Source organism: Acanthisitta chloris, unplaced genomic scaffold (assembly GCF_000695815.1).
Source record: "Acanthisitta chloris isolate BGI_N310 unplaced genomic scaffold, ASM69581v1 scaffold19291, whole genome shotgun sequence".
In the NCBI taxonomy this organism is placed as follows: Eukaryota; Metazoa; Chordata; class Aves; order Passeriformes; family Acanthisittidae; genus Acanthisitta; species Acanthisitta chloris.
In genome coordinates this window covers 4,987-19,311 of record NW_008656802.1, presented here as the reverse complement: position 1 = coordinate 19,311, position 14,325 = coordinate 4,987, and the positions used below count along the sequence as shown (strand labels likewise).

Here is a 14,325-nt window from a genome sequence, read left to right as displayed (position 1 = left end):
ATCGTGCAGACGCCTGGCGATGCTCGCTGCTACCTTTGAACACAGCAGCGAGCTGGCAGGGGAGGGGAGCAGCAGTCTCCCTCTGCGGCCTGGGGCACAGGTCTCCCCACGGCGTCGGTTGCACCCAGTGTCCGTCTGGCCAGAGGAGCTGCTGCAGGCTGCTTTGTTAAGCCTTTGGAAGCAAATTGTTTAGGGATGAGGCTGGTGTATAAATCACCCTTAATTTTCCTTCCCCACCCATCTGGTGGGGAGAGCTCTGCTCTGTGCACTGCACTGGCGCAGATGGTTTCAAAAGCAGAATTCGTGGTGTATTAAAAGCTCCTATTCTTTTCTTCCCACCCGGTGTCCCTGTCACACCAGACATGGTTCTGTTTCCAGCAGCAGTAAATCAGTGCAGCCTCGTAGAGGAGGAGACAGCATTTTCCCTCCGCCTATGAAAATGGAAGAGCAGCTGCTGTTGTACAAGCAGCACTGCCCCTCATGCTGCTTTCTCCCAAACACAGCCTTCTCTCCCCCTCTGTTCCTCCAGAAGCAGCCATGCAGTTCCTGCACTGACTTACTCCCTGCAGAGCCAGGAGCTTCCTCTGTGGAACTCCCTTAACATCGCCCGTAGGAACACACCGACCACGACACCTGAAGGGTGGATGGAGCGAAACCTCCCTGATGTGCTGACAGACAGCAGTGACAGGCTGCCTCCTCCACGAGTGACAACTCTGCTGCTTCAGCTGCTCACCCTCCTCATCAGTTTGGGGGCTGAGTTGTTTATTTGGAGGTACATTTTGTCTCGGCACAGCTGGGTCTGTTGGGAGGAGGCATCTGCAGAGATGACTGGAAACAAAGAGTGGTGCAGTGCTGCAGGCTCATGCTGGTGTGAGTTCTGTTACCTGCCAGCACTGAACATAGCTCTACAGGGGGCACAAAAAGAGCCAGAAAGTGGCTTTAGATGTATTTTCTTATCCCTCAGCCACTCAACCAGAGAGAAAGCTTTGACTGGTGCTGCTGCCTACTGGAAAAAGCAGAAATGTGAGAATTGGTTAAACCCCAGGCAGATGCTCTTGCTCAGAATCAATGCCCTTGATTCTATGTAGTTTGGCTTGTCCTGGCTGGAGTTGCTTGTGTCCCATATGTACAATGTTCCTCTGATATTGGAATTGATGTCTCCAGGTATGATCTATTGGAGCTGCTGGCCAATGGCTGCAAACAGGATACCAAATCCATTGAGTCCTCTTGGTTCTCCAGCACCAATGGATTTATATTATTCTCACTACTGACTTGTTCAAGTTGCTCTGTGTTACCTTTTCTGTGCTGGTAACTGTAGTTGTATTCCCTCAAGGAGGGGAGGGTGAGGAATGCTCCCCTCTCACATGTCAGGACTTGGCTTTTGGTGAGTACTTTCCCCAGTTTCTGGGACACCAGGCCACATGGTGGCAGGAGGAACAGCCCTGTCCCAGCACAAGCTTTGCCTGGGTGTGAGAACGTGAGTAGTCTCCTGGGTCAGCTAGAGCAGGAGCTGCTGGTGCCACACAGAGTTAGCTCCTGTGCTCACTGCTACAAACACTTCCCTAAAAGCTTTCTTGTTTGAATAATTGATGCCTCTTGATCCTTGAGAGATGCCCTAATTGCAAATCTGGTGGCATGTGTTCTGTTATTTCTATCCTGTTTTTGAATAAGGTTCTGAATCCCTATACAAGAGGCAAAGCCAAGGGTTCCCACAGGTGACGAATGCTTGTCCCTGGAGGTGACATTTGAAGGTCCACAGGGCACCAGCAATGGGCTGAAGCTATGTGTCCCCAGTGCTGCCTGCAGGAGGTCTGTGCTGGGAAAGGGCAGTGTGATGAGACACCGTGTCTGTTTATGAAGGTTTTCCTTCTCCTAGAACCTTTGTCCTCGCTGGGAAGTGCTTGGTCAGAGTGGGACACAGAGCCAGGGGTTTTCCCAGCCCTTGTTCCAAGGGAGGATGTGCTGGTGCTTCCCCAAGGTAAGTGCAAAACCCCTTCCCCTTGAGCACCAGTTCTAGCTCTGGAGCCCAGACATAAGGAGGATGTGGAACTGTAGATCATGTCCAGAGGAGGGCACAGAGCTGCTCTGAGGGCTAAGCACCTCTGCTGTGGACACAGGCTGGGAGGGCTGGGGGTGTACAGCCTGGAGAAGAGAAGGCTCCAGGGAGACCTTAGAGCTGTTTCCAGTGCCTAAAGGGCCTCCAAGAGAGCTGGAGAGGGACTTGGGATAAGGAGGAATGGTTTCACGCTGGCAGAGGGCAGGGTTAGATGGGATATTGGGAAGAAATTCTTGGCTGTGAGAGTGGTGAGGCACTGCCACAGGTTGTCCAGAGAAGCTGTGGCTGCCCCAAGCTGTGGCTGTTCAAGGCCAGGTTGGATGGGCCTTGGCACACCCTGGGCTAGTGGAAGGTGTCCCTGTCCATGGCAGGGGGTAGAACTGGATGATCTTTAAGGTCCTTCCAACCCAACCCATTCTGTGGTTGACCCTGCAGAGTCTGAGAGGGATAGGACATGGGGAGGGGAAACCTAGAAGAGAAAGAGAGGCAGTGCTATTGGTCTTGGGGCCAATTTGTTGGTGACTGTGGGAGCTGTGGCCGTGGGACAGAAAAACACAGGTCTGGAGACCACAGGAACTGACAGCGTGAGACCAAAGGCTATTGGAACAGATTGCACAGGAGGGAGCTAAGGCTATGGAAGATGATGCTGTGGAGTTGGTAAGCCCTAGTGGAGGGGAAGGTGGCTGTGTGAGAGGGGAGGCCAAGAGGGTATGCCGGTTGAGGATGATCTTTAAGGTAGATTGGGAGGCAGAGGAGATTGGGAGGCCTATGGACTTGTGGGTGCTGAGACACTGCGGGAGGTGACCAGAGTAAGAGGTTCACCCTCCCAGGTGATGTCTTTTTTAATGATAAGAAAGCATTTACATTTAAAGAAATCTCTAATATGGAAGGAACAGTCTGTTAGAGCTCTCTGCATGTACTTTCTCCAGCTGTGCTTTCCTGGCACCAATTTGTGCATGTATTGACTCTTATGTTCTTCTAAGATTGAAGTTCTACTTTGAGAAAGTGGAGGGGATGAACTCCCACCAGGAGTGATTCCTCACCAAGGAAAAAATTCCTGCACTCTCCTTTAGTGGAAATGAGAACTTCAAGTTATATGTTGAAACCCATATTCTTCCATGGTAGCTTTCAAAGCCAGGTCAGATAAAAATATTTCCTCAAAGCAGCTTTATCTCCAGCTGATTCCACACTTTTATCAGCTCTTTGGAGTAACCCAGCCCAAATGTCCATAAATCCAGTGTTTTAGAAAGTTCTCAGCCTTGGATGAGTTTTCACACTTAAACCCAATTCCATCAGGGGTTTTGGTGCCTCTCCCAACTCCTCATGTGCACCATTGTGTCCTGTCACAGGCAAAGCCTTGTCATCACTCATGGCCTGTGCTCCTCTCCCAAGCTGTGCTGGAAGCTGGCAGTGGAGCTTTCCACAATGGGTCTTTATAGCTTCCATCAGTAACTCCTTGGATCCAAGTCTATGTCTGAGATATTTACAGCTCTGCTGTAAATCACTCTGGCACACGGTGGAGTTTCCAAGCAGGGGAAGGTGAGTTCTCCATGGGGACTGGTGGGCACCGCAGTCAGATCCTTTGCAAAGACAAAGTGACACTGATGGTGATGGAACCAGGATGAAAAGCCCCAATGAGACATCACTCCCGATGGCTGGGATGCATGGTGGAGTCTATGGAGGCCAAGTTGGAAGATGAAGTTGGATGCTGCTAAATGGGAAGTGACTTCTGTCACTGGGAGTGTACAAGAATGAGAATTTAATTTCCTGAGTGGAAGCAAAGAGCTCTGTGCAGCCTCCAGCCCTTTCTGTAGCCTTACAGCCCTTGGCTGTGTCCACCAGGCTGGGCAGAAGCTGTGCCAGTCACTGAGAACGGAGGGTAAAGCCACTGTGTTTTGGGGGCAGAGGGAGCATCTCTCCATTCTGAATCTGTGCAGGAACATCCACTGTGGTCACACCATGGGTGTCTTCTCTTGGGAAGGAGAACAAATGATCTTGAAGTGGCCATCGTCAGGGCCGGGAATGGCCCCAGCACTTCCCGTGCTGCAGATCCCAGTGTAGGAGGGAGCAGCCCTCTCCCCAATGTGGCACGAGGTGCTGTGACATGATTTGGTCTCTTGTACACCAGAGCCATGTCCAGGGAAGCAGAAGCCACAGGTTTCCACTGGCTCTGGGACTCTGCTGCCTGTGGATCCATCACCAACGCTGCCTGCCTCCACCAGCCGGTCTGCAAATGAACTGTGTGTTAGCTGAGGGGATTTAGGGACAGCTTTGACCTAAGGAATGCTCTGAAGTGCTGCACTAGAGCCTGTAAAGAGCTGGTCTTAGAAATGGGAAGGACATCCACCTCCCAGCACTTGGATAAAGGCCCTGGCACTGTGTGCTGGCTGTACTGCATCACCTGCATGCTCATACCTGGTCCTGCTGCCCACAGAGGTGAGATCTGAGGAGGAAGGAGGGAAGCTCCTGGAACAGGAGGGATGGAGGTTTAGCACTAAAGCAGCTGTAATATTTATAACATTGTATGTAAAGTGTTTTTTTCATTAATGCTGCTTTTGTAGCATATGCAAATGCCCAGGCACAACACGGTGCCAGATGGCTCCCACGGCCACTCCAAGGGGCCCACAGTGCTCCATGGACTTGGCACTCACTGTCAAAGGGCTCTGCTCCATCAGCTGAGCCCTGATGAGCAGTTAGGCTGGAGTATTAAAAACCACCCAGTAAATCTCTCCAAATCTGAAGGCTTCCCTGAAAAGTGACCATTTGATACCACCTTTGTGTTCTTTGGCAAAACAGACAGGAATGGCTTGAGTGACAGTTCTGGGGAGTGACTCCAAGTGACTCGTGGGCTCTTCCTCTGTGCCTTTTGACACCAGCATGATGGCTTCGAGGTGTAAGAATGTAAACGTGTGCAATGTGTGTGCAGAAACAGGCAAGTAGACAATTTTGTTTGGAAAGGCAGGGAAAAGAGAATGAGGGAGAGTCAGAGCATATTTTCTATGTTGGCTTACTCCATGTTACCCTTTCCCTCTTTTCTCCTCGACCTGAGGACTTGTGAAGCCCCTGTGGCTCCAGAGCTGAAACCCTTCCTGGGACTGTGGTTCATTTCAGGAGAGGGTTGGCTTTTTCCAACCTCTCCTCCCCCTGGCTTGGCTGCCTCTGGATGGAGACCAGAGAGGTGCTGATTGGTGGTACAGCTCCAGACCCTGTGGCACTGGGAAGCTGTGCCTGGCACTTGCAGGGAATGACTGAGAAGAGGGTTGTGGTAGAGAATTGGGGCACAGGAGTCCAGTCCTGCTTCTCTTCCAGGCTCAGACTGAGCTGCATTGCCCATCCCTGGGTTTACTTTTCCTCCCACCCCGTTAGGAACTGGCTCTGCTTTTTGCCCCTGCAGCAGTACCTGAGAGCCTGCCCAGCACAAGCTCCCCACCCTGTCCCAGTTCCCCCAGTGCAGCCAGCACTCACCTTTGGCAGAGTCCTCCCTGCGGTGGCAGGTCCCAGTGCTGGCTTGGCAGGAGACAACCTCTCCCTTCCTCCGCAGGTGGGTCCAGCCCAGGAGCAGGGAGAAGATGAGGATGCAGAGGCAGAGCCCCAGCAGCAGGTACATCACCAGCCACGGCTCCTGCTCCGCACATGCCTTCTGCTCCAGCACGGCCACCGGCGCCGGGGGAGTGGCTGTGTCAGACAGAGATGAGTGAGCTTAAACACCCCTCAGGTACGTGCTTCATCTCACTGACTTTTTGACAGGGAAATTGCTAATAGCACTTGTTCTCTCCACTGGGAGAGAATTCTAGAGCAGCTCTGTGTCCCCTCTGCAGGCTGGCATTTCTCTTCCATGGTGCAATAGAGGAGATCCCTTCCCACACCCCATTCACACTCTCCCCCTTCTCCAGGGATCACATCCCAACCCCAGTGTGGGACTTGTAGTTCTTGGGGATCTATCTGTCCCCTCCTGCTCTCCCTCCCCAAGGTCTGGGGGCAGCTCAGCCAGGTGGGATCCACAGCTGCCAATCCTGCCCCAGCTCTCAGGTCTGTACATACCAGCACAGAATAGGGAAAAAGGCACTTTAGGATGAAGAAAATAGGAGAGAGACAAATTTCCTGGCTGCTTTTCCCCAGCCGCAGTGAATTGGCAGCAGCCAAACATGCAGCCCCGCTAGATGAAGAGCAAGGGGTTTGCTGCCCCTTCCCTAATTTCAGTCCCATAGCCCTTCCAGCTCCTCTTCCAGCCCAGCCTTGGGGTCCTGCCCCCACCCCCACACTCCCAGCCCATACACAGCTCACGTTCACAGGCTGAGGCACATTGCTTTGGGTGCTGCCCACAGATCGTGCTGCAGTTGATGCAGCTTTTCACCAGCTCATCGTAGTAGAATCCAGCTCTCTTGTTGCAGTCCATGGACTCTGCGGGAGGGAAATGAGCACAGTGTCCTCAGCATATCCTCCTCTCTTGTTTCAGCACAAGGCTCCCAAATCACCCTCCCACCACGCCTGGCCCCTGAGTTCCTGAGAGGATGAGCCCAAGTTCACAGCTCTGATGGGCACAGGATGAGACCTGCCCACTGCCATGAGCCTTGACAACCTCTCCTGTGCTGGCAGGGTGACAGGTCCACGGGATTTGGGGTAGTATTTGGCTGGATGGTTAATGCTGGGGATCTGCTGGCAGCTGCACAGGGAGGGGACGATCATGGCTAGGCATCAGCAGTGGTACTCACCTGCAGCTGGGAGCTCCTGGCTGCTGCTCTTAGAGCTGCTGCTGCCTTGGGGCTTGCATGGCTTTTGGGGACACACCAAAATCTGTCTGAGTACTGGCTTGGGACAGCAGGGGTGGTATCTCCTGTCCTCAACAGAGACGGGACTTGTGGCTGTATTGCACAGGGCTGTGGCCCCTGAGCCCTAGGACAGGGTGGAGCTATCCCAGACAGCTCACTGGAGAGGGAAGGGGCCATGCACTGACTTTGAGTGCAAAGTGCATCTGTCCCTTGTCCTCCTCCCCACCTGTTATCACAATACCTCTGTGCCTGCCCCAGCACAGGGCCCTGTGGTTCAGCCTCACACTTACAGCTTGGGTTTATCATTATCCACATTGACTGAACCCGATTGCTCTCCAGGCCCTGCCTTTGGAGGCTGGGGTGGCACCAATGGGGGAAATGAGTGTTGGTGCAGCTCTGTGAGCCCAGAAAGGAGCAGTGCAGAGGTGGGGGCAACTGAGTCATTGCCAGTCCCATCCCATCCCTGGGAGGCTGTCTCATCCCCATGCATTTTTGACTTGGAGCTCTGCTAAGCAGAGCTGGTTCAGAGCCTGCCCTGGGGTTCATCCTGGGGTTTGGTCTCCACTCCCAGCTTTGCCCCATCCCTGCCTGCTCGGTCCAAGGACAGACACATGGTGCCTTTGCCTGCCCAGCACTCACCACACACAGCATCACACCTCCTCGCCGTGGGCCAGCCACACACGAGGCTGCAGGGGATGCACTGGAAGACGAGGGCGTCCCAGTACTCCTGGTCGGTGCAGTTGTTCATGGCATCCCGCCCGACGCGCGTCCCATCCATGGCTGCAGAACGGGAGGCACAGGTAGGTACAGTGTGCCCACCACGGGGCTGCTCTGCAGGCACCTTGTGCCTTTCTAGGGCTGGGACCCCTGGCAGGGGAGCCCTGGCTGTGTCCCAGCCCTCTCTGGTCCTAGGCTTGGGCAAGAGCATACAGGGAAATCTGTTCTTCAAATTATAGCCTTACATGAGTATGTCCTTTGTCAGTCCCAGGGGACACACAGGGAGACCACCCTGTCTTAGAGCTGGCCCTGTGCTGTATCCCAAGGGTCTGGGGATCTCTGCACCTGCCTGTGGGAGCATGAGCAGTGGGGACTGCTCCTATCTTTACAGGCTTTGCTTAAAAGACCAGAAACACAACCTGAATGACAACTGGTGACATCTCCTTAAACAAATTTTGATTCTGGAAACTTCTGAATCCCTCTGCGGCTCCAGGGTGGTTCCTGCCATTCTGTGTGGCATTTCTGACATCTCACTTGGGTGTCCTGGCATCATAGTGAAACCCCATTTGATGTGTAAGACTCCCTGAAGCAGCAGGAGGGAGGTCCATCCTCCCAGGAGAGCTTTAGGCACCAGTGTAACCAGTGCCTGCTGGGATGTCTGGAGGTGGACATGCTCTAGTCTCCACAATGGGCTGTTTGTCCCACCCTCTGCTGCTGCAGTGCTCCCAGTGCCCATCTGTGCTGAGTGTGATGCCAAAGGTACAGGATGAAGGCATCAGCAGCACAAAGGTCTGCTCAAACATGTACACTTTGAAGAATGAGATGGCTAGTGAGTGCCTCTGTGTGATGCCACACGTGGGGGCTGCGGCCAGTGCGATGGAGCAGCTGCAGGAAGCTCTAACCCAGCACGAGGGCTGTGGTGGAAATGTGCTGTTTGCTGGCCGAGAGGGCATGTGGGACACCACATCCCTCTACAGAGCTGTGCCGGGAGCTGCAGCTGTTTCCTGCCTGAGTGGGTGATGCTGGCGCTGACAGGGCCCAAAAGGTTTAAAACTCCCTGAAGCCTCAGCACAGTGTTGGTCTCCACGTGCCCAAAGGCTGTGCCAATGCCTTTGCAAAGGTAAACCCTGGTTTGATCCAGGAAATCCTCTGCACTCTGCTGGGATCTTTCTCTCTCAAGGACTTGGGATTGTGCAGCAGTCAGGCACTTTGCACATCATCCCTCCTGCCATTGCCCACCCAGCACCTTCCCTTAGAGGGGCTGAGGAAGGGCATCCTCTGATGCTGACTGGCTCCTACCTGGGGTAGCACACACAAACCCCTCCCATTCCCAGGGATCAATCCTCCCTGCATAGGGATGCTGCTGGCCTTATACTCCCAGTTGTTCAATTAACATAACTATAGAATTAAATAATTACTTTCTGTCGAGCTGACTGGAGACATCCCCAGGGCAGAGCAAGACTCAGGCCAGTGCTTTCCTCCGATGCTCTTCAAAGATACTTTGTACTCAGAGAGAAGAATGAGAAGCCCCCCAGGGATGGCAGGAAGCCCTTGGGGGTGGCAGTGAGCCCTGGGGATGGCAGTGAGCTCAGTCATCCTTGACCTATGGTGGAGTTTCCCATGGGATAACTGCATGGGAAACAGATTTGGGGCTGTGTTTGAAACCTGGGAGCTGCAGGCTGGGCACCTCTTTCTCAGCTGCTGCAAGGGCAGGTCCAAGAAGGTATTTAGCCCTATCTAGGACAAATCCTGCCTGAGAGCTTAACTCCCCTCCCCAAGGAGCCCCAAGATGCACGTGGTGCTCCTGGCACAGTGTGGCCATGCTTTGCAGCCATGGGTTTTCCAGCAGACTCCCCTTCTGCCTCTGCACCTACCAGGGACCAGCACCCTGAATTCCCCCTTGGACCCCTCATCGCAAGCATTAAGCAACTATAGGACAAAGGAGAACTGAAGGACTGTAGATTTAGGTAAGTTATTAGGAAGAAATTTTTCACTGTGAGAGGGTGCTGAGGCTCTGGCACAGGTTTCCCAGAGAAGCTGTGGCTTCTCCATCCCTGGAAGTGTCCAAGGCCAGGTTGGATAGGACTTGCAGCAACCTGGTCTAGTGGAAGGTGTCCCTGCCCATGGCAGAGAGGTGGCACTGAATGATCTTTAAGGTCCCTTCCAACCCAGCCCATTCTGAGATTCTACAATTCCCACTCCAGCCTCATGGCAGTGACCATCTTCAGCAGGGTAGAAGCCCTTTGTGGTGGCTCTGCTCCTCCAGCAAGAGCCTGAGGAGATCCACTCCCTGGGAGTGTGACCAAGTCCCAAGCCCTGGCACAAGCCCCTCACTCCATCTCCCCATGCAACCCCTCCATCAAGTAACTCACGTTTGACTCTCCACAGCATCTAGTCCCCCTCGGCTCCTGCCATGGCACTGTGAGCTCCAGCCTCAAGCTCCTGCATTGCTTGGGAGGTTTATTATTAGAGAACAATTTGATTAATGCCTGTGCTGTGCATTTCCTGGGGTTTCCCCTTATCCCTTCAATGCAAATCGACCACACACGCAGCACATTGCATTGGCTCAACAGAGTCCCTGGGCTGCCCCCAGCAGGGGCCAGGGTGGGAGGGACCCTGTGGGATGGTGTGTCACTGGGAGCAGGCACAGGTGTCCTGGGCCACGTTGCAGAGGGGCTTGGAGGGGTGGGGGCTCTGCAGGGGGCTGGGCTCTGCAGTAGAATCACAGAATCATTAAGGCTGGAAAAGACCTCCTAAGACCATCGAGTCCAACTCAGCACTGCCAAGCCCATCACTAAACCCTGTCCCCAAGTGCCACATCAACACATCTTTTGAACATTTCCAGGGATGGTGATTCTACTACATCCCTGGGCATCCTGTGCCAGTGGGATGTTTTCTTCTGCATAGGAGGATGCTTTGCTCTGTGGAGATCATTAAGGCTGGAAAAGACCTCCTAAGACCATCGAGTCCAACTCAGCACTGCCAAGCCCATCACTAAACCCTGTCCCCAAGTGCCACATCAACACATCTTTTGAACATTTCCAGGGATGGTGATTCTACTACATCCCTGGGCATCCTGTGCCAGTGGGATGTTTTCTTCTGCATAGGAGGATGCTTTGCTCTGTGGAGGAGACAGCAGCCAGGACAAGCACAGGATGGTCAGTCCACACCACTGGCTTATCTCCAGCTCACAACATGTAGAGCATCTTGTGGGTCAGCATTAAATACTGATTTTCTCTGGTGCATCTTAGAGGCAGGAGGACTGTGTGATGTCCTGCATGGGCAACTGAGGTCCTGGCTGGGCTTGAGGCATGAAGCTTTAATAACACATTAATAACACATCTTGGTTTCACAGAGGGAAAAGAGCTACCTCTGCACTGCTGGCAGCCTCCAGAGGTTTCTCCCTGTTTCCCACCGAGGTGCTGGGCAGGGCTGTGCCCTGTCCATGGCTGTGGTACCAGAAAGGGGCACTGGGAGCATGACAAGACAGTGACTCAGCTTGGCCTGGCAGGACCTTTCTGCAGAAACAGCTGAAGGAGGAAGGAAGCAGCAATACCTGTTACTATAAATGTCAGTGGAGCAGCATCAAGGGTTTCTCTCTTTCAAAAACTTCCACTTTGTTCTCACCGTGGTGAGCTGCAACAGAGATGCCAAAGGATGTTTTGCCACTGTGTCCATTGCAGGGATATCAGAGACCGTACCAGATCACAAGGAGCAAAGCCAAAAGCAAAGGAACCCAGCACTTCATGAGTGGATATGGCCCATCACATCCTGGATCCTGTTGGATGCAGGGAAGTAGCACTGGCAACATCCAGTGGACCACAGGGCTTGGAGCCAGGAGCAGGAGAGGAGACACCATGGCCACAGGGAGACTGCAATTCCAGCACTGTGCCACGTGCCATGGCTATACATCTGGTGAAAGGGATGGGATCATTGCTGGGCTTGAGGATCCCACTTAGAGACATGTGGAGTGTCCTGGGAGGGAATGGGAAGGCAGAGACATAGCTGGGAGGGGGGCTTGGATGGCGTGAGGGCTTGGGATGGGGGGAGATGCACCTTTGCAGGTAGCTGGTGGCCATCCATTCACAGTCATCCCACTCATGCTGTGCCTGGGCAGGCAGCAGAGCCTGCAGGAAATCATTTTGGCATTGCCTGAGTTGCTGGTTGAGTGTGGCAGAGCATGGCCGTGGAGCAATAGCCCTGGAACAATGGCCCCAGCCCTCCAGCTCTTGGGGTTTTGCAGGGGAAACTCACCTCTGTAAATAGCAGCCAGAGACTTGCAGTTTCCACCCTGGTGAGCCCTCAAGAGGGAAGTGAGAAACACTTGGGGGCGGTTTGTCCCTCCTCGCTGAGCAGAGATCAGGCAGTGTGGTTTCAGCTTTAGAATTCTCAGAGTACAATGGACCAGAGCAGTGTCTCCTCAGCCTTGTGCCCCAGCAGCTTGACCTTTTGTGCCCCAAACTGCACCACACCTCCCACAGCCTCTGAGGATGCTATGTGGCTCTTAAGTACCTCCCAATGTGGTCCCCTGTGAGCTGCCATCTCACAGCCAAGGTGGTGGCTGGCACCCTGCCCTGCCTGGGGTTGGGATGGCCTATGGGGCATCAGGGGAGTGGGCACAGCCTCCTGTTCTGGATTTCTGGGTTAGACCCTTCCTTTGCTGTGTTCACTGGTTCCCCAGAGCATCAGGAGCTCCCTGTGTATCGTCCCAGTGCAATTCATCCCTCTGCATGGTTTTGCATCCTGCAGCATCCCCTCTGCATCCCCCACATTGCTTGGCATCCTTCAGCACCCATGTGCTCATGTCACTCTATTTTGGGTGACAGAGCCCAGTTTTGTTGTGACAGTAATATGTATTTTTCTTCTGGGCTCTTGCCCCAGGGGCATTGCTGCAAGGAGAGCTGAAGTTAACATGCAGACAGAGTGGATTGTGTTTGGCTGTGAAAGTTTTGGGGGGTGCTTTGCCTTCCCTTTGAGCAGCTTTGACAGGATGTTTTCTTCTCAGCCCGTCTGCCTTGTGCACTCCTTGCACCTTGGCCAAGGCATTTGCTCACACACGTGCTCCCTTTGGGACCTGAAAAAAAGGTGGCTGCGTGGGCAGGAAGGGGAAGACGAGTCCTTTTGGATCGAAACTGCCAACTGCAAGGCCAGGCTGAGTGCAGATGGCTCTGAGTGCGGCCGCTGAGGACTCATTTCTGTCACCCTAATTCCCTGCAGATGTGCTGGGGTCAGGATGTGCCTGTCCCCTGTGCACTGCCTGGCTGTCCTCCCTGTGCTGCCACCAGCACCGATTCTTCCTGGCAAACCGCAGAGCCGCTGCGTGACCAAACCCTGGAGGCTGATGGTGCTCAACAGTCACTGCCACTGCCTGGATTTTCAGTGGGGACACTCGGGTGTCTGTGCAGGACACACAAAGCCGTGGCCGTGCTGTGGCCATGCTGTAGCTGTGTTCTGGCCGTCCCACTCGTGAAGAACCACCACAGTGTGCTTGTGGCTGTATCTCCAGTTGCCTGCCCTGCCTGCAGCGCTGCAGCCAGGAGCTGCCAGCAGCGATGACACCGCCTGGGTGGATGAGGAGCCTCGGGATGCAGCTCCATCTCCCCAGTCCTGCACCCAGGGGTGCTCACCCTGCCCGGGGTGCGCTGCCGGGCGCGGCTGTGTGGCTCTGTCCCCAGGAGATGGCACCCTCGGCCAGCCCAGCCCTGCTCCCGCTGAGTGCTGCCCCTGCAGCCCTAAATCCTCCGCCCGGTCACTCCAGCCCTGCCTGCACCAACCGGACCAGGGGCCAAGGGGATCGACGCGTCACAGAATGGTTTGGGTTGAAAGGGACCTTAAAGCTCGTCTCGTGTCAACCTCCTGCCATGGGCACGGACACTTTCCACTAGACCAGGCTGCTCCAAGTCCCATCCAACCTGGCCTTAAACACCTCCATGTGGCCCCATGTGGGGATGCTGTCCCACAGCCCCCAGGCTGACTCCTGACTGCTCCCTGGCAGCTCCATCTGCACCAGCCCCTTGTGCCTCATGGGGTTCAGATCGTCGTCTCGTGTCAACCTCCTGCCATGGGCACGGACACTTTCCACTAGACCAGGCTGCTCCAAGTCCCATCCAACCTGGCCTTAAACACCTCCATGTGGCCCCATGTGGGGATGCTGTCCCACAGCCCCCAGGCTGACTCCTGACTGCTCCCTGGCAGCTCCATCTGCACCAGCCCCTTGTGCCTCATGGGGTTCAGATCGTCCCATTCACACTTCTTTTTTTACACCTCATCCTGCCACCACCCCGTGGAGCTGCTGCAGGGCATCATCCCAAGAGTGCTCAGCACCCACCAGTGTCCACTCACTGTGGTAGCCCCTGTGCCGAGGGGCTGTGGATGAGCCTTGGGGTGACCAGGCTCCAGAGGTGTCCCTGTGCATCACCAGGGTGATGCTGCAAGAGCCTCCTTGCCAAAACCCAGCACAGATCAGGAAAGGGAAGCATTACCAGAAACCAGACTGTGCTCAGGGCTGACTCCCCAAATTCGGCAGCCAGGTGGAGAGCAAGGACAGACAGATGGGAAAAGACCGGGCTTGGCTGAGGGCTGGCATGGAATCCAAAATAAAACCCTATAAATGCATAGGGAAGGGGCAGGGAAAGGAGGGTTCAGCACCAGGGCTGTGTGCTGAGGTGTAAAGTGTGGGCGTTGGATAAGGGAGATGAGTCAAAGAACAATCTTTGGTCAGAGCAGCTGATCAGATTACGCAGAGCTTTAACTCGGTGGGAACAGCTCCCAGACCCCATCTCC

General features: G+C 54.4%; 1 protein-coding gene across 1 annotated transcript; it reads right to left on the bottom strand.

The window, feature by feature from the left end:
* Window positions 1-4,008: 4,008 nt before the first annotated feature.
* TNFRSF13B (tumor necrosis factor receptor superfamily, member 13B) lies at window positions 4,009-7,603 on the bottom strand. Its single transcript, XM_009084480.1, has 4 exons — window positions 7,465-7,603; window positions 6,347-6,457; window positions 5,522-5,755; window positions 4,009-4,283 (listed from the first exon to the last, which is right to left on the bottom strand). Exons 1-4 carry the CDS (start codon window positions 7,601-7,603, stop codon window positions 4,009-4,011), a joined length of 759 nt encoding a protein of 252 aa, XP_009082728.1.
* Window positions 7,604-14,325: the final 6,722 nt, after the last annotated feature.

Bases quoted from the DNA above. Each gene is read 5' to 3' on its own strand.
- TNFRSF13B (XM_009084480.1), bottom strand. From the start codon at position 7,603: ATGGATGGGACGCGCGTCGGGCGGGATGCCATGAACAACTGCACCGAC. The intron at 6,458-7,464 runs GTGAGTGCTGGG...TCCCTCCCGCAG, and splicing joins GAGGTGTGATGCTGTGTGTG to AGTCCATGGACTGCAACAAG. The intron at 4,284-5,521 runs GTGAGTGCTGGC...GTTCATTTGCAG, and splicing joins CAGGGAGGACTCTGCCAAAG to ACCGGCTGGTGGAGGCAGGC.